Source organism: Phacochoerus africanus, chromosome 1 (assembly GCF_016906955.1).
Source record: "Phacochoerus africanus isolate WHEZ1 chromosome 1, ROS_Pafr_v1, whole genome shotgun sequence".
In the NCBI taxonomy this organism is placed as follows: Eukaryota; Metazoa; Chordata; class Mammalia; order Artiodactyla; family Suidae; genus Phacochoerus; species Phacochoerus africanus.
In genome coordinates, this window is record NC_062544.1 from 11,622,425 (window position 1) to 11,645,846 (window position 23,422).

The 23,422-nt window shown below is 39.7% G+C and overlaps 1 protein-coding gene across 4 annotated transcripts in view; it reads right to left on the reverse strand.

The window, feature by feature from the left end:
- The window catches only part of GEMIN5 (gem nuclear organelle associated protein 5), a 45,940-nt gene that overhangs the window by 20,318 nt on the left and 2,200 nt on the right, over positions 1-23,422 (reverse strand). For 2 of the 4 annotated variants that reach the window (XM_047774330.1, XM_047774273.1), the window contains exons 4-15: positions 19,847-19,998; positions 19,523-19,639; positions 17,888-18,020; positions 16,562-16,727; positions 15,325-15,537; positions 14,251-14,336; positions 10,187-10,269; positions 8,834-8,970; positions 6,582-6,655; positions 5,744-5,925; positions 2,326-2,465; positions 1,145-1,316 (exon numbers count right to left, since the gene is read on the reverse strand). In XM_047774330.1, coding sequence (XP_047630286.1) covers positions 1,145-1,316; positions 2,326-2,465; positions 5,744-5,925; positions 6,582-6,655; positions 8,834-8,970; positions 10,187-10,269; positions 14,251-14,336; positions 15,325-15,537; positions 16,562-16,727; positions 17,888-18,020; positions 19,523-19,639; positions 19,847-19,998 — 1,655 coding nt within the window. Of the gene's footprint in view, positions 1-1,144; positions 1,317-2,325; positions 2,466-5,743; positions 5,926-6,581; positions 6,656-8,833; positions 8,971-10,186; positions 10,270-14,250; positions 14,337-15,324; positions 15,538-16,561; positions 16,728-17,887; positions 18,021-19,522; positions 19,643-19,846; positions 19,999-23,422 lie in introns of all 4 variants that reach the window. The other 2 variants (XM_047774217.1, XM_047774146.1) reach the window with 1 other exon arrangement.

Consider the following 23,422-nt stretch of genomic DNA (forward strand, 5'->3'; position numbering starts at 1 on the left):
ACGCCAGATCCTTAACCCACTGAGCAAGGGCAGGGACCGAATCCGCAACCTCATGGTTCCTAGTCGGATTTGTTAACCACTGCGCCACGACGGGAACTCCCATTGCTATTTATTTTTTAAAGTTTTTACCTTTTGCTTTTAAGTTGTCTTTATCGAGATAATTTAATACCAGAAAATATATGCACTTTTTAATACTTTTATGAGTTTAGACTAATGAATAGTCAGGTAACCTAATGCCACAAATACAATATTTACATTATTTCAAAATGTTCCCTGAACTCTAGGCAGTCACTGACATGCTATCACTGTAAATTTAGTTTTGTCTGTTTTAGAAATTGACATGACATATAACTATTACATGTTCTATATTAGAATTATAAAATATTTAGTCTTTTGGGCCCGGCTTCTTTTGCTCAGCATACTCTTTTTTTGAGATTCATCCATTTTGTTGTGTTCATAAGTAGTTACGTTCTTATTATGCCTGAACAGAGTTCTACTATAGAGATATACCACAATTATTTACCAGCCAATGTACATTTGGGTTGTTTCCAGTTTGTGGCGATTTTACAGATAAAGCTATGAGCACTCTTAAAAAATCTCCTTGTGGAGATAACATTTCTTTGTATACATTTCTAGCTGCTTATATACTATGTCTAGTTTTCTAGCTGTGTCTGGTAGGTGGGCAAATCTGGCACCAGTTAATCTTTTATGGTCAGCAATGGAATTCTCCTGCTAATTATTTACAAACTCAAATTGTCCCAGATTTGGGGAGGCAGCCCCTTCAGGTTGGCTTCTTTGCTCTTTTGCTACATCTCAGTTCTTTGAGCACTTCCTTCCCTGTGGCATAGGCTGATGCTGTAGGCCCGTCTTGAATTTCTCCTGTCCTGACCTGGAATTAGCCATTTCTTCAAGAAGCTCTGGCTGGGGGTTCCCTCTTAACTGAGAATAATATTTAGAAAGCAGGATGTGGATGCCTGGTGTACTTGCGTATTGTCCTCAGGCCCCTCACGGCTGCCATCTTTGTGTGGGCTTCACCCCCCTACCACAGGGCCGCCACCACACTGCACGAATGTCTTCCCTGCTTGACTCTGATCAGTTCAGTTACTGAATTAGGCAAGCCTTCATGCTCCAGGTTCTGACTGACCTTGAGGAGGCCGGGAATGTTCTTGCATGGACGTGAGCCATTTGTACACACAGAAGTCATCTGCCCCTGAGTAGATGCAGTCTGGATCCAACGGGGACCAAGCCACACAAAGCAGTCGACCTCGATGTCCACGGAAATTGTACAGAGGCTCTTCCTGGAGGGCATCCCACACCTAAAACCAAAAGCCACACAAGAGAATAGATAATTTTTGGTAATTTTTTTTTTTGGTGGGGGGGTGTATAGACATTTTGCAAAAATTTTTTATATCTGTGTATTCTTATTTCCTCTTGTGATCTATTCTTTTCTCTCAGGAGGTGAGTTTCAGAGAGTGCTATTTCCTGTGGGTAACTTTTGTGCTCTGGGGCAAGAGGCACATCCATGGGGCTGACTTTGAGTAAACTTCTAATGGTGCCTTATGGATTTTACTATCTTGAACCCGTATTGTCATTATTTTTGGGCTAGAGATTCTGAAACCATGAAGAGAATTCTAATTCAGAGCCCACGTTTTCATGTGTGATAAATTCTTAGGGTTCTAATTTCTTTTGTCCCCAATTCTTGGGCAAATGATCATTTCCTTGCTGTTTCTTGAATTACTCCAGTCTCCATTTCACAAAGGGCAGCCCTTCATGGCTCTCAGCTCTGGGCAGACAGCTCATTTACCACTCAGTAGTACTGAGACAGACATCCATAGCAGATGATAGATCCCCAGTTTCTAAGGTCTATTCTGATTCTGGTAACTTGGAGATCTGACTTACCAATTTATTAACAGAATATTTTTTTATGAGGTATAGTCACCATTCTGTGTTTGAAAAGGAAGGAGTACTTTTCACATCACATAGTCCATAATGACAGTAGGTCAGAATGAAATATTAAAAAAACATCAGAATTTTGCTATTCCTTTTAATATTTCCCCTTTCATCAAAACAAAAAAAAAAAAGAAAAAAAGAAAAAGAAAAAGAAAACCACCACCAAAATAAAAATAAAACCAAAACTTAGCCTGCCAAGGGCGCAGACAGGCTTAATAAACTAAAATGCCCTCTAGAGTGCAAAAAAAATCTCTACAGAGTATCTATAGAAGACATCGGTGAGGGAAGGAGTGTGTACAAAACGGAGGGAAAGAGGAAGGAGTTTCAGTTAGAGTACAAGGTGAAGAACCCACAGAATCAAGGATGCAATAGTACCTGAGCGGTACCATCATAGGAAGCAGACACCAGCCTTCCGTCATGATGTGGGCTCCATGCCAGACGGGTGATCTTGGCTGTGTGCCCTGAGAGGGTCCGGTAGGGCTCTGTGATGGTCACTGGAGATTCAGGATTGCTCTCTAAAAGACAAGGGGATGATGTCATTTTTACCAGTAACAACAGAAAGATATAAAAGAGCGTATTAACAAGGCAAGAGTCGAGCTTTTGCAACATGCTTTCTATATGATTTTCAGTGGGAAATGACTGTTTAGCAGTTAAGAGTGTGGGCATATCCACAGTGCCTGGCATATGGGCTTACTGCACGAAGTGTTAGCTATCATTCTTTCTTTCTAAAGCTATCACAGCGAAAGCAATACCATTTAGATGGGATAGCAAGCATGTACTGTCATGTGTTTGGCACTCTAGCTAAAAATGTATAACGTGAACCTAGTCATGAGAAAACAGGAGTCCAAACCAAACTGAGGGGATATCTATAAAATAACTGTCCAGTATTCTTCAAAAAATTCAAGATTAAAAAGAAAAGAAAAGGCTGAGAGACTGGTTTAGATATAAAAGACAATACTGGATCAGCTGACAACACAAGAGTAAGCATGGTAGATCAAACTACTATATTAAATTAAGTGAAACTATAATGGAATCATGATTATATATGGGAATATCGTCATTCTTACAAAATATACAAATATTAAGGGATATGGGGGCATGACACATGCAACACAGTTTGGAAAAAATACACAGAGAGCAAAGCAAATATGATGAAGTGTTATAAGTTGTTGAATCTGTGAAAGGGTATATGGGGGTTCTTCATACTATTCTTGCAAATTTCCTCTAAGTATGAATTATTTATGTATAAGAATGTAAGAGTAAAATGAAGTAGATTCTGGCCATTTTTTCCCCTCTTTCTATCATTCAGTAGATATAAAATAAAAAACAAACCAGGGTGATAGTATTACAATAGACAAAGACCTGCCTTGTTCTTAAGAATTAAGTTAATGCTCTTCAGTAAGTGGCACTGGGCAAACTGGACAGCTACATGTCAAAGAATGAAACCATAACATTTTCTCACTTTCATATACAAAACTCAATGTTCATGGCAGCATTATTTACAATTGCGAAGATAGGGAAGCAACCTAAGTGTCCATCAACAAGTGGATAAAGGAGATGTAGTGTATATATACAATGGAGTATTACTCAGCTATGAAAAGGAAATTCTGCCATTTGCAACAATGTGGACAGACCTAGAAAGGATAATGCTAAGTGAAATAAGTCAGACAAAAGAAAAACAAGTATTGTGTATGTTTCACTTGTATGTGGAATCTGGAAAATAAAACAAACGATTGAATATAACAAAACAGAAAGAGACTCTTATACATAGAGAACAAACTAGTGGTTACCAGTGAGGAGAGGAAGGAGGGAAGGGGCAAGATAAGGGTTGGGGAGTGAGAGACACAAACTACTGTGTATGAAACAAATAAGCAACAGGAATATATTGTATAGCAAAGGGAAATACAGCCATTATTTTCTGGATATAATCCAGAAAAATAGTAAATCATGGAGTTCCCGTCTTGGTGCAGCAGAAAAGAATCCGACTAGTATCCATGAGGTTGCTGGTTTGATCCCTGGCCTCACTCAGTGGGTTAAGGACCCAGCATTGCCATGAGCTGTGGTGTAGGTTGCAGATGCTCTGATCTGATGTTTCTGTGGCTCTGGTGTAGGCTGACAGCTTTAGCTCCAATTTGACCCCTAGCCTGGGAACCTCCATATATTGCAGGTGCTGCCCTAAAAAGCAAAACAAAAAACAAAAAACAAAAACCCAAAAAACAAAACCACAAAACATAAAAACAGTAAATCACTATGTTTTACACCTAAAACTAACTTTGGAAATCAAGTATATGTCTGTTAAAAAAATTAACTTAGGAGTTCCTGCTGTGACACAGTGGAATCGGCGGCATCTCTGCAGCACCAGAGTGCAGGTTCGATCCCTGGCCTAGTGCAGTGGGTTGAAGGATCTTGCATTGCTGCAGCTGTGGCATAGGTTCACATCTGATCCTTGGCCTGGGAATTCTATATGCTGCCTTTGGCCAAAGTAGATATTTGATTTGGGATCAGAGGACCAGGATAAGCTTTCTAACATTTCGTGCTCATTAATTACAAGCTGCCTACAATTTATTCTAAGAAAAATGTTGTGTATACTTTCATAGTTTTCCCATATTGCTTTTAACTTGAGAGTCAGTACTAGAATCAAAATGTTTTTGTTGTTAGAAATAAGGATTCTCAGGAAACTACTGAAAATTAGTTCTAGGGAAATTTAAAAGGTCAACTATTTTTTCTTTTTTTTTGTCTTTTTAGAGCTGCACCCATGGCATATGGAGGTTCCCAGGCTACGGGTTGAATCCAAGCTACAGCTGCCAGCCTACGCCACAGCCAGAGCAATGCCAGATCAGAGCCTTGCTTCGACCTATACCCCAGCTCAGAGCAACACCAGATCCTTACCCCACTGACCGAGGCCAGGGATCAAATCTGCGTCCTCGTGGATACTAGTCAGATTTGTTTCCACTGAGCCATGATGGGAACTCCCTAAAATGTCAACTATTTTCACTGTGGTTGATAGCACATACTCTGCAGCTCTTTGCAAACAGCTTAGTGTCACATTATAATGCTTCACATTAGGACAAAAAGGAATTATACTTCCTTCACATTAAAAAAAAAAAAAAAAAAGGCTCCTCTGACACTTACTATAGTTCTTCTAGGTCCTGAGGAGGTTTAGAGAAGCTTAAGATTCGTTAAGGAACAAGTCATATGAGAGTATGAAAAAGATCAACCTTCCAGGCAGGGACTATTAGTTCCTAGAGCACATGCAGACTCTGCAGTTAGGACAGTGTGGGCCTGAATCTAGGCTCTATGCCATACTAAGCTATGAGACTTAAGGAAGTGAACTAATTTCTCTGGGCCTCAATTTAATCAGGAAGATAAGGATAACAAAACCTCCCTCTCAGGATGGTGAGAATTAGATGCAGTCACACATGGGAATGGGATGTGTGTGTCAAATACTCAGACTAGGAGGGAAGGGGCTATAAACTGGCATAGTCTTTTGGAGAGGGAGAGGGAGTTAGCAATAACTATATTAAAAACAATCTGGAGAAAACATGCCGCAAGCTAGTTATACTAGTTATTACCGAGGGATGGGATGAGGGCAGGAACTTCAAAAGTAACACTTTTGTTGTGTTTGAAAGCTTTGCTGTGTTTTAAATAAGGTGAATATATTACTTTTGAAAGCAGAAAAATAATAAGAATAGTATTTAATACCAAAAAGAAAGGAAAAAGGTACAGAGATTGGAACAAGAAGTAGCTGAACATATATACATACCACTCCCGTATGGTAAGAAACCAGAGTTACCTATGACAGTCTGCAGGTTGTGCACATAAATGACTGCATTGTTGGAACCAGAGGCCATCAGATAGCTCAGCTCTGGCTGGCTGCCATGCTCATGATGCCAGCTGATGGCATTCACAAGCTTGTGATGCTGCTGGATGGTGCAGATCAGTTTCAAGTTAGGAACCTTGAATATTTCTATTGATCTGGAATAAGAAACACACCGAAACAAGAAAGATGGATGCTCAAATTACAGTCCATGGCAAACAGGTATCTCTCTCATTCCATTGGACAAGAAAGGTGAAACGTAATAGGATAACCCTATCTAAACCGCAGTGGTCACTCTCTTCAAAGAGCCAGGTACAAAAGGTGGTTCTTTCAAACAGCTTTAGAAAATCTCAACAATCTTTAGTAAGTTGTGTTTATCAGGTGGTTATATAATAAGTGGTGCTGGGGAGAAGCTAAAAGAAGTAAATAAACCAATGGCTGAATTAGGAGTCTTTCTGTGATCAACAGTGAAAAGGGCATGCTGTGAGGCCTACAAAGCAATTCAGCCTAGTCTCGCTTCAAAAAAATGAAGGGAGATTTAGGCAGTTTAATTCAGGAGATGAGCATTCTGTGAAGCATACAACAACCAAACACAGACTAGGCAAACATTTTCTTTGGACTGAAAATATTTAACTTATTTTGCAGTTCTCAAAGATCCAGAGAGCTCCTGAGTCATTTAAGGATCTCAAGGATAAGTCAGGATATTAAATGGAACTAAGCTTCCCCAGTTAACATTACAGATGGCATTAGCTTGTGATCAAATGTATGTGCAATTACAAAGTTTTTTTTTTTTTTTAAAGAAACAAACACATACCCATCTTCATTGCCAAGAGCCATAATTTTGCCATCTGCTTTCCAGCTGATCTCTGTGTGCACAGGCAATTTGTACTAGAAAGCAAAACAAACCAATCTTGACTAAAAACACTGTTCTTCTTGCACATTTCTTACAATGATGACAATGTGAGAAAAAATAAAATCCATAGTTGAAAAATGTTCTGGAATTCCTGGAGTTCCCATCGTGACACAGCAGAAACAAATCTGACTAGGAACCATGAGGTTGCAGGTTTGATCCCTGACCTCAATCAGTGGGTTAAGGATCCGGTGTTGCCATGAGCTGTGGTGTAGGTCGAAGACATGGCTTGGATCCTGTGTTGCTCTGGCTGTGGCATAGGCTGGCAGCTGTAGCTCCAATTAGACCCCTAGCCTGGGAACCTCCATATGTCACCAGTGCAGCCCTAAAAGGAGGGGGGAAAAAAGGTTCTGGAATTCCTGTTGTAGCTCAGCAGAAACAAATCCGACTTGTATCCACGAGGATGTGGGTTCTAACCCTGGCCTCGCTCAGTGGGTTAAGGATCCGACATTGCCATAAGCTGCAGTTTAGGTTGCAGATGAGGCTCGGATTCCATGTTGCTGTGGCTGTGGTGCAGGCCAGCAGATGTAGCTCTGATTTGACCCCTAGCCTGGGAACTACCATGTGCCTTGAGTGCGGCCATTAAAAAAAAGTTCTAATTATACAACAGCCATGCTTAGAAATAATCTACATAATCTGCCAAAGAGTTACTAAAAGCAAGTATTCTAAATATAATTTCCTAACTGGGACAAAAAAAGAGAGGCCGGTAAATACAATATCTACAATATCTAACTTTGTGAAATGAACTTAATTAAAATGATTTTTATCCTGCATAAGACATGATACATGCCCACTGGCTTTGATAACATGAGAGTCACGGGCTCCTCAATAGAAGTCATACGCACTACCCTTGTTTTCTTCCTATCTTGTCTGTCTCTTTTCTTTCTTCTCTTTCTTTTCTTTCCTAAATCTTTTTGTTGGTGTCCCCCAAGGCTGCCTGGGCCCTCTTTTCTTTCTTGTCTCTTTAGACTACTTCATACATGTCCACAGTTTCTTTAGCTACCACTCATGTGAAGGAACTCCAAATTTCTATGTCTAGCCCAAACTCCTTATATATGAGCTTCTGATCCATATAACTATCACAAAATTAGCAGTGTGCTAGGAACAGGAATTTTGTCTCTTTTATTCATTTTGAATGTTAATGTTCAGGTAACATTTAAGACATGAAGGAATATAGTCAATAAAAATAATTTAGGAATTCCCTGGTAGCCTAGTGGTTAAGAACCTGGTGTTGTCACTGCTGTGGCACAAGTTTTATCCCTGTTCTGGAACTTCCGAATACTGTGGGTGTGGGCAAAAAAAAAAAAAAAAATTTTTTTTAAATTTGTGGTTAAATGTTATTTCTGTTAGCCATGGGAAGGTAATGAGCAATGAGAGTTCCCTGGTGGCTCAGTATGTTAAGGATCTAGCATTGTCACTGCTGTGGCTTGAATTTAATCCTTGGCCCAGGAACTTCCACCATGCCAAGGGTGCAGCAAAACAACAACAACAACACAACCCAACAATAAAAAAAACCAACCACTTGAAAGAATCAGGAAATCTCAACATTTATGGTTTCACTTACAAAGACAGTTCTGACAACAACAACACAACCCAACAATTAAAAAAACCAACCACTTGAAAGAATCAGGAAATCTCAACATTTATGGTTTCACTTACAAAGACAGACGTACCGACTGAATGGTAAAGAATGTGACTAAATGTAGGAATGTGGGTCAGGGATATAAGGCAATTATTTGTATTCCTATTGCAGCTTTTGTGTAAATCTGCAATTATGTCACTAAAAAATTAAAAATGAAATTACAATTGTGTCTTCAGCAATATACCTTACATCTGTACTTGGAATTCCATGTTATAAAGTTATTTTTATCAAAACCTCACTCTGGACAAAGTGGCTGGCCTGAAAATGATGCTTTATGTTCAAGATCTGGAAGTTTATAATAAATCATCATTACAATTAATTTTTTTAGATAAGTTACTTGCTTTACTCAGGATAAAGACTTCTAAGATAAGTGTTGTAACACAAATTCACTGAGCCTTTTTAGAACAACTAAGAAATCTGATGAGCACAATGGATACCTCTCATAACAGCACTTATTATACAAGATGGGAAACCAAGATGTAGAGATAAGAGACTTAAGACCACAAGAACTCACTTTGATTGAATTGGTATCTCTGATGAGTTTGTTGATGTCAAAGGCCTCCCCACTAAGCTTCCAGGGGTTGTGCTGTAAGACAGTTCCTTCCCCTCCGCAGCTGTATAAAGTGAGGGAAGGCCTGTCTCCTTCTCCTCCTGTGTGAGATAAGAAGAGAAAACTTATCATTTTTTTTCTTCACCAGCTTTACTGTTTGTTGCTACAGTATGACCACAACATACTATGAGATGCTTTAAAAGACTTTAGATTGATACACTGGAATAAAGTCACCATTCTTTGCCTCTGAACATAGTTGAGAGCAGAAGTAAGATGTATTAATTCTACGTTAATATTTGCAATGCATATTTGCTTTAAACATTTTCTGCTGCTTGAAAGAGTAGGGGTGCCGAAGGTGGAACCAGAAAACATCTTCTCAAAGTTTGGGGAATTTACTTTTTCTTCCAGAAATAAGTACTCTTTGGGGATTTAAATATGGAGCTGCAGGACTTCCTAAGTATAAAAAGTATAAGAAGAGTTCTCAAAACAATGACTTCTTCAGTATTACAGCAATTGTCTTGTTGGTTTTTGAGAAGCAAACAGTGGTTCTGGTGGTTTCTGTAAGGGCAAGTTTTATTTTCACACTGGTAGAACTATGCCTGGCATAAATCAAGGATCAGCATTTGTTGAATGAATGAATGAATATGCTACAACTGCAGTGCTGCTTGAGTTCTGATTTATGCTGTCCTATGAAATGTAATTATTTTGGAAATTTACAGATGTTTCATTATGGATGGTTAAGAAAAAATTACCTAAGACTTCTGCTGAACACTAATTTTAAAAAGTAAGACCTATCACTGTAGGTATACGAAAGAGAAAGACAAAGCTTAGGGTGTAGAAGAGGAATGGGGTCAGAATACAGTAAAAGGCAAGATGAGATCTTTTGAGAAATTCTAAGTTTGCTTTAACTGTAGGTGAACACAGATGATCATTACTCCACTAATTCAGTGAAATAACATTATAATTCTGATAAAATGAAAATGTGATAGCAAATTTCAGTGAAAAACACTAGACTAGGTATCAGGACTTGGCATGAGATAACTACCTTCACGATCAAAAAAATTCAGCTCAGAGAGACCAAATAATGCTTTAGTTTGAATGCTTTGGTTTGGAGTCTGGAGAGGCTTATTCTGGATGAATGGTTTCTGATTTACTGCCTGCTATAACTGCCCTCATGGATCCCTGGGGACAAAGCAGCTTGCCTAAGTAGGCACTGTACTAGAATATTTATGACTCTTTTCAGCTTGAATATCCTAGGATTAAACTGAAAGAAAGAGAGTACTCTCAAGTTTGTTAGAGAATGGCTCAGACACTTACCGAATGCCATGGGGGGAACTGGTGGCCCCCAGGCTAACGTGTACACAGTCTTCTTATGATATGTGCTAGAAATCTGTGGGGGTCTGGGGACAAGGGGGATTGCAAACAGAAAGGTTTAAATGAAAAGGCATAGTGGAAAATAGGCCTTCTTTTTCAAAAAGGTCCCTGTTGATTAAACGAAAAATAATTTAACAGTACCCTTTCAAAATAACATTGTAAAGAAGCAAACACTTAATAACATATCACGTAATGATATCTACTAACACAATAATTAAGCCCAAACATTCCTAACCCAGAAAAAAAATGTTATTAACCCCAACTGGCCATTTCGTGATCATTTCCCCTGTCGCTTCCTCTGAGTTGCCCATTTCACTTAAATGTCAAAAATTCTAATATTATGTTAGTTATATATCCATGTAAAGGCTATCACAACTGGAGAAAATTAGGACAAAACAGAAGATGCAAACCATTTCGCCCAGATCTAAGATTATTGCTAAGCATATATTTTCACCATGCAAATGTATCTACCTTATATTCAGGTAAAAGACTAGAGGTCATTTTGGGCTGATTTTTGTCATTCACATCACATTCTTAAACTAAGACAAGCTTTAGAGTAGTTAGATTTGAAAGTTTGCCCCCCCCCCCTTGGATTAATACTTTTATTCTCCGTAATTAAAATTTGTATTTGGCTTTCAAAGGTTACTTTCCATTTACAATTATTACAAAACACGGACTATATTTCCCATGTTGTATAATACATCTTTATCCTGTCTTCCACCTCCTTTACTGCTAACCACTAGTTTATTCTCTGTATCTGTGAATCTTTTTCTGTTTTGTTATATTCATTAGTTTGTTGTATTTTTTAGATTCCACATTTAAATGATATCATACAGTATGTCTTTGTCTGACTGCTTTCACTTAGCATAATGCCCTCCAAATCCATCTATGTTGCTGCAGATGGAAAAATTTTGTTCCTGTTTATGGCGTGTGTGTGTGTGTATACATCGTCTTTATCCATTCATCTGTTGACGGGTGCTTGCTTCCATATTTTGGCAATTGTAAACAGTGCTGCTGTGAACACTGGGATGCATGTAGCTTTTTGAATTGGTTTTTGTTTTGTTCAAATATACAGCCAGGAGTGGAAATGTTGAAACATGTTAGTTCTCTTTGAATTTTTTTTTTTTTTGGTCTTTTTTTTTTGCTATTTCTTGGGCCGCTCCCGCAGCATATGGAGGTTCCCAGGCTAGGGGTCGAATCGGAGCTGTAGCCACCGGCCTACACCAGAGCCACAGCAAGGCGGGATCCGAGCCGCATCTGCAACCGACACCACAGCTCACGGCAACGCCGGATCGTTAACCCACTGAGCAAGGGCAGGGACCGAACCTGCAACCTCATGGTTCCTAGTCGGATTCGTTAACCACTGCGCCACGACGGGAACTCCTCCATAGGGCCACCCTATGGCATATGGAGTTCGTGGGCCTGATCTGCACCCTACTCTGCAGCTGTGGTAACGCAAGACCCTTTAACCCACTGTGGCAGGCTGGGGTTGGAACCTGCGTCCTGACACTGCAGGACACTGCCAATCCCATTGCACCACAGTGGTAACTCCTAGGGATTTATTTTCTTACATACTTCTTTGAAATAGTATAGCCTTTTTCTTTCTTTTTTTTTTGTCGTTTGTCCTTTTTTTTTTTTTTTTTTTTAGAGCCACACCCACAGCATATGGAGGTTCTCAGCCTAGGGGTCTAATTGGAGCTATAGCTGCTGGCCTACACCAGAGCCACAGCAATGCTGGATCCAAGCCTCGTCTGTGACCTACACCACAGCTCACGGCAACACTGGATCCTTAACCCACTGAGCGAGGCCAGGGATCCAACCTGCAACCTCATAGTTTCCGCTGCACCAGGACAGGAATTCCCGTATAGCCTTTTTCTTAAAAACTAAAAATGGAGAAAAGAAGTTAACTCTGCATGTAAGCTATAGTAAGTATCTAACAAGTTGCATATAAAAAGGTTAGCTCCACAGCCTGATAAAAGATTCTCACTTAAATGCAAATGATCTAGCACAGGAGTAGGCAAATTTCCTGTAAAGGGCCAGTCGGTGCTTCAGGCTTTGTGAGCCATGCAGTTTCTGTCACAGCTCCTCCACTCTGCTGTGGTGGGATGAAAGCAGCCTTGGACTAGATGTACAGAAATGAGTGTGGCTGGGCTCCAGTAAAAATTTATGGACAGAGACATCTGAATTTTATTTACTTTTCATACACAGTGAAATACTGTTTTTTTTTTTTTTTCCCCAGTTGTTTTAAAAGATGAAACTATTCTTAACTCATGGGCCATAGTTTCCCAACCCTCGGCCTAGACTGGTGCTGTCCAGTAAAGCAGCCCTCAGCCAGGTATGGCCCTTGAGCACTAGAAACGTGGCTTATGTGACTAAGAACTGAATTTCTGATTTTATTTAATTTTAATCACTTTAAGTATAAATAGCCATACATGGCCAGTGGCTACCAAAATCAACAGTGTGAAATCTAATCAAGAATCTAGACTAGATGCATTGAAGAGGTTTATACCATGAGCCATAAATGTGAACCACGCTGACAACTTAAAGCTTGCCAGTAGCCATATTGAGAGAAGTAAATAAACAACTGAAACTCAATTTTAAGAATATATTTTAGGGAGTTCCCGTTGTGGCTCAGAAGAAACGAATCTGACCAGCATCCACGAGGACGCATGTTCAATCCCTGGCCTCGCTCAGAGGGTTAAGGATCCGGCATTGCCCTGAGCTGTGGTGTAGGCTGCACATGCCACTCCGATCTGGCGTGGCTGTGGCTGTGGCATAGGCCGGCAGCTACAGCTCTGATTCAACCCCTAGCCTGGGAACCTCCATATGCCATGGGGGCAGCCTTAAGAAGCAGGAAAAAAAAAAAAAAAAGAACATATTTTATTTAGCTCAGTATATAAAAAATATTATCTTCTAAAATATAATTAAAATAAATAACTTGAGGCACTTGGTATTCTTTCTGGGAACACAGGCTTTGAACTCTGGAGAATATTTTATACTTAGAGCACATCTCAGTAGCCACCTGTGACTAAAGACTACTGTACTGGACACTGCCGCTCTAGACATAATTTCCAGTTTACAGGAAAAACAGGGAAAGGTGAAATGAGTTAGAATTCACCACAAAAAAATAACCAGAGAAGTCCCAAATGTAGACTATGCTACAAAACAACTTATCTGAATCTTTAAATTGAAAAGGCATTGTTTTGGAAAGAAGTAGGGGCACTATTCTAGAATAAAAGCTAGACATAACAAAGTACAATCTGTGAACCCTGATTGAAAACAAGCTTAAAAAAAAAAAAGAGAGTTCCCATCATAGCTCAGCGGAAATGAATCTGACTAGCAGCCTTGAGGATGCAGGTTCAATCCCTGGCCCTGCTCACTGGATTAAGGATCCGGGCGTTGCCCTGAGCTGTGGTGTAGGTTGAAGACGTGGCTCGGATCACATGTTGCTGTGGCTGTGGTGTAGACCAGCAGCTGCAGCTCCGACTGGACCCCTAGCCTCCTGGGAACTTCTATATGCCATGGGAGTGGCCCTAAAAAGACAAATAAAAAAAAAGTTTAAGAAAAAAACAGCAGGAAAACATTTTTGGCTCAGCTGGATATTAGATCATATTATGGATTACTGCTAATTTTCGTTAAGTGTACACAAAAAAAGCAAGTATGCCAAAATGTTATCAACTGGTGAGTCAAGATGGAAGGTAAAAGATGTTCTTTGTTCTAGGCTTTTAACATTCTTAGATGCCTAAAAACTTTTGTAAAAATACACTGAATGAAAATAAAAGCAAATGGTTTATTTTAGTGCTTCCCGCAGGTCAGATGGGCTGAAACACCATCACCTAAAAGAAGTTTTTAAAAATAAAATCCTGAGTTCTAAGCCTCAGTCTCCGAGTCAGAATCCTAAAGATGCTCCAGCCTTTTATGATGTACACGCAGGTTTATCAACTCAAAATTAACTCTGTCACTGACACTTTGGTCAATGGGCTAAACAAGAGCCATCTACTTCTTACTTGTTGGAGTAGGTGTCATACAGCCCCACTTTTCCATCGTCAGTTCCAAAAGCCAGGCAGCCTTCCTTGGTTGGGTGCCAGCACAGCTACAAAAAATACGAGGAGGGGGCAGCATTAGGAGAATCCTTAGGTTATCCTTTGAGTGTTCAACTGGAAAACGTGCTTGCTCTTGTTGCTTTCTCATTTTAAAAGTAACAAGTTCTCATTATTTAAAAGAGAGGAATGAAGAAATATTAAAAACAAAGTAAAAGTCACCTGTATTCTCACCATCCAAAACAGCCCACTGCCAATTCTGTATCTGTCTAAATGTTGTTTTGGGAATAAACTTTATATATAATTGAAAAAACAAAAATAGGTTCAAACATTTAAAGGATGTACATGATAGATACACTGTTGAGTAAGGATAAAAGATTCCAGAACAATTTAGAAAATATGACTCTATTAATAATTAACAAAGCTTAGATCTGTCAAAAACTGTCAACAGTAGTTCTCTGGATAGAAGTGGGAGAATGGAGTCAAGGTGGAGCAGGAAACATTTCTGGTGTTCTGTACTTCTTTACTGTGGTTTTCTTTCAAACCACAAGCATTACTGGTTTCACATTAAATAACCACAACAGAAAAGTCACTTTGAAGAAAAACAAAAAAATTGTATGTATTATTTTGTAATCTGCATTCCGTGTTTTGTAATTTTACACTTTTCATAAACCATTAATGTCTTCCCACACCAAAGAAAGATCTACATTATTACTTTTAATAGTTTGATACCATTCTAACATGTTATATTACAACTTACTGTGTCTCCTATGAATGCACATCCAGGTTATTTCCAATTTCTTATTACTAGTAAACAGGGTGACTTGAACAAAGCCTTAATTTGACAAACGAAAATAAATTTCTGAATTAGGAGGTAATGCTTTGATTAGAGAGGTTCCTTTTGCTTTCCTAGTTTCAAACTTCATTGAAAATATCCTGGAAGAAGTTTCAATTCCAAATAGAGTATTTATGTGAATAGGTGTTCTCTAAAAGAAAAGTACTGGTTTGAAAAAAATTCCCAACAATCTTAAACATCCTTACCGCTGTAACCTTGGACTTGACACCCTGCCAAAAATTTTTCACATCATAGTTGTTCTTCATGGAGAGTGTATTCCATACTCGGATCATGCCATCCCCGACGCCTATGGCCAGGCAGCCTGTGTCCACAGGAGAGAAAGCCAGACTGTAGGCAAACCCACCAAGCGAAGGCAGGGTCCAGCAGCACTCCAGGGTGGCCATATCCCAGCATTTTACCTGGAAAGATTCAGGGTTAGAGTCTTTATAAAGAAGGTCAGAGAAATAGGAAAAAAAAAATCAACACTTCAAATAGGATGGGCTCAAAGAGGGCATCAGGGTAATATAATTTAACTATTCCAGCAGGAATTGGAAAAAGTGTCTCTTAGGGAAAAACCTATAGTGGTCAAAGGGCTCTTAGAATATATTTATTCCCTAAGATGCCAAGTGAACTGAAAGTCACACAATAAACTAGAACCCAGGTTTCCTATTCCCAGAGTATAGAGACCTTTCCACTCTGTTGTCTTACAGCATTGGTAATCTTCTCAGTTGGCCAAAAAAAAAAAAAAAAAAAAAGGATGAAGGAGTTCCCTTGTGGCACACTGGGGATCTGGGGATCTGGCATTGTCACTGCTGTGGCGCAGGTTTGATTCCTGGCCTGGAAGTTTTCAAATGTCACGGTGTAGCCAAAAAAAAAAAACACATACAAAGAAAACCCAAAAAACAAAAAAAAGGGATGAAGATGGCATCAGGACAGTGGAAGAATCAGTTGTTTTCTCAGAAAGCAAAATATGTTATCATACCCAGTGGGAGAGGAGCACCAAGTTTTTAATAGTCATTTGTTTAACAGAGGGGCTTGGGGGAAAACAAAGTCTAACGAACAAGCCTAGCTTAGTTGCAAAGCAGTAAGGTCTTTTAAATAAAGCTAATTCTTCCTTACAAGAGACTCGGCCAGGAGCAGATGACTGCACTACCTAAACTATAGACAAGGATATTTTAGAGCTAAACCATGATGATCTCACACAGCCCTCCGTGGACACATCTATTCTTCTTACTGTACCTGCTTTAACAAATGGCATCTTGGTGGCTCCTCATCTTTTCCTTACTTCTTTGCTGCTAATACATTTAATGCCGATCAGTAACAGTAACTCTGAGACAAGGTGAGGTGTGAGAACTAATGGATGATTTGAAAAAGCCCTCTAATTCCATTTCAAATCATAGACCACTGCTCTACAGTACTGAACACAAAATAAGCAGTTCTTACATCTCTATCCATTGACGTGGAAAGCAGCAACTGTTTGTCATCCTCGGTTTGTAAAGGACATAAATTAAACACAATTCTTGAATGATTTTGCCCTTCTGATGAAGCACTAAAGAGGGTATATTTCCGCCTCCAAGACTGAGTGAGATCCCACAGGAGGAGTTCACCTCTTTGAAGGAAAAACAAGTATTAGTTCTCTTTCACAAGCAATCTGAAAACAAGTGATTTGGGGCCAGAGAGTATGCATGGGCCCTCAAATGCAAAATAATTTCTGTCCGTTGTTCCCTAAAGGAGAGAAAAAAATTACATATTCTGAAATAAACACAATATATCTCTGGAGAAGTTCCTGTAGTGGCGCAGTGGAAACAAATCAGCTAGAATCCATGAGGACGCAGGTTCCATCCCTGGCCTCGCTCAATGGGTTAAAGATCTGGTGTTGCCATGCGCTGTGGTGTAGGTCGCAGATACAGCTCCAATTTGATCCCTAGCCTGGGAACTTCCAGAGCCTTGGGGTGGCCCTAAAAAGCAAGCAAGCAAACAAACAAAAAAACCTCACCTCTGGAAAAATACACACAAAAACAAGAGGTCACTCGCCTGTCGGGAGGGGAACCAAGTAGAGAAGACAGAGGTGGAAGGGACCGTAATTATTTATTATATGCTTTCATTCTTTGTGAACCACACGAATGTACTGGCTACATTTGAACAGATTTTCTTAACAGCTTTAATCATAAAAATACCACCAAAATTTGCAAAGCCACAAATGCTTTAAAGCGTGTCTTTTTTAAGAGCAGTGACGGGAGTAGGGCCATGACTAATACCTGGGGAGAGTTCTATATGATTTCCCTGTGTTCCCTCATTTAAAAGCAGGAACCTTTTCTGTTAAATTCACTTATCTCAAACAACTAGAAGTTGTGCTCAATAAATTTTGCTTAAAGAATGGCCATACTCACCCTAAGAGATAAGAAACATTGTAATCCCCCCTTTTTTCACATAAAGTCACTGAGGCTCAAAAAAGTAAAGGGTCTTGCTCATAAACACACAGCAGGTAAGTAATAGACTGATTCTGAAATTCGGTTCTGCTTGACCTCAGGGTCCACATTCTTAACCACCAGGCTGTACTTATTTGCTGTTTTCACAACTCTGTTATGAGACTGCATAGGTATTACTTCCATGATTTTTTCCATTACAAATAGCCTACCATAATATAAATCTTAGCCACTGCTTTCTAAATCTTCTAGATTTAGAAGTCTAGAAAAAGAAGCCTAGGAGTTCTTGAGGCTAGAGAGGAAAACAAAGTATATTAGAGAGCATGACCAAAAAAAGACTTACCCAAAACAGCTGGATACCAGCTGTGTTGGCTGATCCTTGGGCCAATGTAGTGTCAACCAAAGGCGCTCTTTAACAGTTGGGTCTATGCCCCCTCCTCTTCTCTTCAGAAAGGGTAATTTCAAAGTCATCACCCCTACAGGTTAAAAGAAGGTCCATGGATAGTCAAGACAGTGAAAGTACATCCATGAAGCTACCAGCGGTTCATAATACAGTTCATGGTTTAAGCTTATTTGATTACTTGGAATTCAGACCTCTTTTCTCATGGAAATTTATGAATAAGTGGTTAATACTAGTCTAACCAATTTAGGTCAAACAAGCTTTTATAGCCGGTCTTGGCAACTTAAACATTAAGAATATTGTTTGGGAAAATAAGGTTTTAACAAGGATTGAGAACACAGGTTCTAACACAGTCCAGTACTTTTCAAAGTTGGAAGGATAGGACTCCTTCGACTTAGCAAGAAATTCAACAAAAGGGACAAATGAGGCAGTTAATATGCTGTGGCAGGGAAGTTCTTTACCCCTGACATGCTACTGACCCTACTGTGTATCAGACACACCAGTGGTGCTTCTAAAATTCATATGCCACGATTCCATCCCTAGAGGTTGATTCAGGAGATTCGAGGTGGGGTCCTGCTACCTCCAGCTGATTCTGCTGCAAGACCAGAACTGAAGATCATGGTACTACACAGTCATAAATTTAGAGATTACCATTCTGCAGGGATTCTTAGCCTGAGGCCATCCCCAAGTGGGAGAATTGGCCAAAACAGGTCCAAAAGCAGTCCACAAACCTAAATAATCCTGTTTTCCAAAATTATACTACTGTTACCACTGACTGAACCCTAACTATGTGCCAAGCACCATGCAACTTGCTTTATGTCCACTAGTGCATTTAGATAAAGATAAAACTTCCAAGGTTTTATATAAACTGGAGAAAAATAACTAGAAGCTGTGCTCAATAAATTGCTGAAAAGAGATTTTTACTATATAGGTAGCATTCAATCTGCCTGGAGTTCCTCTCAATCTGTAAGTTTAAGGTTGGAGTTCCCTAGTAGCCTAGCAGTTAAGGATTTGGTGTTGTCACTGCTGTGGCTCAGGTTTGATCCCAGGCCTGGGAACTTCTGCTAGTTATGGGCATAACCAAAAATAAATAAACAAATTTGAGGTAAAAGCTCCAGTTCAAAGAGAAGCTTGGGGAAGCTTTATGACTGAGGGTCTCGGTAATTTGCGTAAACTGAGCTTTTACATTTGAATGTGTACTTCTGTATTGGGCGTATGTTATTTATTCTGCATTTGTGCATTAAAACTCTAGTTTGAGAGATCTTTTCTATCCCTTTCACCCAGGCCTTGCCAAGTTCAAATATTCCCATTCTCATAACAAACATCCTGCCCACCTTACCAAACAGTGACTCTTCTATGAATGCATTAGGAACCCTCATCTCCAGCCCCAAAGCCAGATGTTCAGAGGTTCAGAGAGGTCTAGCCAAGGCTAAAACCGGGGAAGCAACTTTCTGATAGAAAAGTAAAGAACCAGTTTCTGACAGATGACACACATCAGGACAACAAAATGGTGAAAAAGCTTGTACTTCTACTGGATGCATACAGGTTATATCACAAAAGAAACGTCAAATGTGTTACCTCTGCCTCTAGAGCAGCTCCAGATCCGAATGGTTTGATCTTTACTTCCAGTGGCTAAGTAGCAGCCTTTTGTTCCTGGAGTTTGTGCTATAACTTTTCCATTGGGAATTTCAGCTTCTTCTAGGATAGAGATGGCAATTTTATTTTTGATCGGAATTAAAAACCACTTATCAAAGAAAAACTAGTTTGCAAGTGTTCCTGAAACTTAGTTATCATTTTCACAGATTTTATCTGTAAAATCTAAAGTTTAAATATAGTTCAAATGATACTATTCTACCCACTCTGTTCTTTAAAGAGTACTAAACCCTCTTAAATCATCTCTACCTGAGTTTTCCTCTTGATTTATGGATAAACAGTCTTCACCAGGCAGGGGACACCAAGCAACGGAGTGGATCTCATCATCGTGGCCTCGAAGCCTGTGTATAACTTCCCCTTTCTTGCTGATGTCAATTATAACCACTATGCCATCCTTGTAGCTTAAGAACAAGAGTTAGAAATATTACTGCAAAATGAAAACAGATTGTCTCTCTAGTAAACATTGTGGCTTAGGAGTTACTGTGTATTTCTAAAAATTGGGCATTTGGGGTGGGGGCAAGGAAAGAGAGCAAGAAATAATCTTGTTTTGTCCTGTTTCCAAAGTGCTTATTTCGTGTTTTCCATTTTATTTTATTTTAAACTCTCCTCCATGATCAACCTCTTGGCACTAAGTTATACTATATACATTGCCTGATGTGAAGCTCAAACACTGGAACATGCTTGTGCTGGAGGGGAACTTACAGAGTAGTTCTTACAGGGGCCCAGAAATTCCCCTAATTGGAGATACATTTGTCCTAATACACCAAAAAAAATTTCCTGGTTTTTACAAGTCATCTTCCTTTTCTAACAAAAGCTGCAGAATTCTACCTTCTAGATCGGGATATTCCAAGGCTGTCATTTTTTGTGGGGTGGGGGGGTGTCTTTCTGCCATTTCTTGGGCTGCTCTCACGGCATATGGAGGTTCCCAGGTTAGGTGTCAAATCGGAGCTGTAGCCGTCGGCCTACACCAGAGCCACAGCAACGCCAGATCCAAGCCACGTCTGTGACCTACACCACAGCTCATGGCAACGGCGGATCCTTAACCCACTGAGCAAGGCCAGGGATCGAACCTGCAACCTCATGGTTCCTAGTCAGATTTGTTAACCACTGAGCCATGACGGGAACTCCTGTCATTTTTTGAATTAAGAAGAAACTGAAAGATTGTAATAGTTTTTCTCCTCCCCACTCTTACTGGCCACACCTGCAGCATATGGAAGTTGCTAGGACATGGATCGAATCTGAGCTGCAGCTTCGCCCTATGCCGTAGCTGCAGCAATGTTGGATCCTTAACCCACTGGGATCCAGTCTGTACAGCTGCAGAGACAATGCTGGATCTTTAACTGCTGTGCAACAGGAGGAACTCCAGCTTTTTGTTTTTTTCCTAAATGATGAAGTATTTCAGATGCAATAAACAAGTATCTACCCTCTACCCTAAGAAAAAAATTTACCAGCACAGTTGAAGTCCTCTTTATATCTCACCTCAATCTTATTTCTCTCTCTTCCCCAGAGATAAACTGCTATTCCTAAATTTTGTGTCACATCATTCGTAGGCCATATATATATATATATATACACATATATATATATGTATTTTTTTTTTTTTGCTTTTTAGAGCCGCACCTGTAGCATGTGTTCCCAGGCTAAGGATCAAATTGGAGCTGTAGCTGCTGGCCTACACCACAGCCACAGCAACTTGGGATCTGAGCCACATCTGTGACCTACACTGTAGCTCACGGCAACTCCAGATCCTCAACCCACTGCGCGAGGCCAGGGATCCAATCTGTGTCTTCATGGGTACTAGCGGGATTCGTTACAACTGTGCCACTGCGCCACGACGGGAACCCCCTATTCTTAAATAAGATATAGAATTACTTTGTGTATTTTAAAATGTTATATAAATGGTATTGGTGTTGTCTTTTTCTGTAGTTTGCATTTTTCACTCATCTTTTTGTGAGTCATCCATGCTGACATTCTTACCTCTAGTTCCTGGTTAATCATTTATACTATTATATAGTACTCCACTGTATGAACAGACCAAATGTTTAGCTACTCATTTTCCTTTTGAAGGGCTTCCATTTTTTTTTTATTATTACAAACAGAAAATGCTATTAATAATCTTATACATACTTGAGCCAATTTCAGTTTAATGCCTTGTAAGAGAACTGCCAAGACATCAGCTATTGCCCATCTTTGCTTTACTAGAAAGTAAAAACTGCTCTCCAAAATGGGCATTCCTATTTATACTTCCTATATACTAGACAATCCCACAGGGAAAAACACCATTATAGCCTTTTAATTTTTTTCATTTTATTAAAAGTTTTTTCCCCCATTACAGCTTTATTTAAAAAAAATCATAAAACATATCAGATCTCTGATGACATGGCCTTTGAAAGTTATTCAGCCTAATAGTTATGCAACCATGTTGTTTTGCAATTTCAATCAAGACTTCAGGGAATAGTCACTATTTTGAAGAACCTCTAAAAACAAACCATTCTGATTCATTCCCCTTTGATCGTCCTGTACACCTGAAAGACTCATCTCCTCTTGTGAATTCCTCCTCATCTTTCAGGGTTGGTTTGATTCACCCTTCTCTGACCCCTGCCTACCATCCTTGCTGCTCATTCTCTTGTACCCCCATCGCAGCAATGTTCCCACTTCACAGAGACCGCCCATTCATAGTCCTCGTCCATCTTCACTGTTATTCACCCACTTCTGTCTTCCTGTCCTTCTCCCTATGCAGCACAGATTTCATGAACCATAATAATCACTCCTTAAAAAAAACACTTATCTCCTTTGTCCTCCCTTTTCTTTTAGGGATATTTACTCCACAAAAAACTCAAACCTGATTGAATCCAACCATCTCCCTTTTCAGCATAAGTAATTTACTTAAAATTCATGAGCATGATTCTTAGCCTGGCACTCTACAGGGACCACTGGACCTACAATTTCCCTAAGTTCATTTTTCTGTCTTCTGAGATGACTATTTTCATAGCTTCTTTCTGCATCCAGCTCCTTCCTCACTCTGAATTTGACTCCACCTCTCTGACTGGTGCCTAAGAAAATCAGAAGCCATCAGAATGAAACACCCTTCCCTCCCAACCAGATCTTCAAACCCACTTGCACCTATTTCCATATTCTCAGCTGTTCTTTCAACTTGTGATCTGGATCCAATTTCTTCTTGAATTCTCAGTATCATTCTTGTACTTATCACTGTTTACCCCTGCAGCAAGCTACCCCTTTTCTGCCTCATTTCCATCAGCATAAAAACCATGCCTTTATTATCTTCCATATAACACTGCCCTGACCTCCATATAACTCCTCTGGCTTCATGTCTATGCACATTTTCACAAAAAACTTTGTGAAAAAGTTGTCTCCATGCATATCCACCTCACCTCCCAGTCTCTTGAATTCCCTGCAGCTGGACTTTCTCCTCCTACATTCTAGTGCTCATGACTAGTCTTCAAACTAGAGAAAGGACAGCTTTGGGAGAGAAGTAAATGGAGTGGTGAGGGAACGGGGAGTGCCCACTCAGCCAGCTGTGTAAACAACTCTGCTGGTCACTGGGGAAACAGATCCCAATGCCAGAGCTTAGTCATTTGACACTCTGGAGGTAAATGTTATTTTATGTCCAAGGGTAAACATGGAGGGAAAAAAAGGTGAAAGAGGACATTTCTGACATTTGGAGGCTGACTGAAGAAATGGGTTATGGAGAATGAGGGAAGTACAGTATCATGGAAACCAAGGAAACAAAAATAGAATGAGAGAGACTGAGGACCTAGAGGGATACCAGGGACCTAGGGAGAGTGAATACCTGTAGACGGTTTC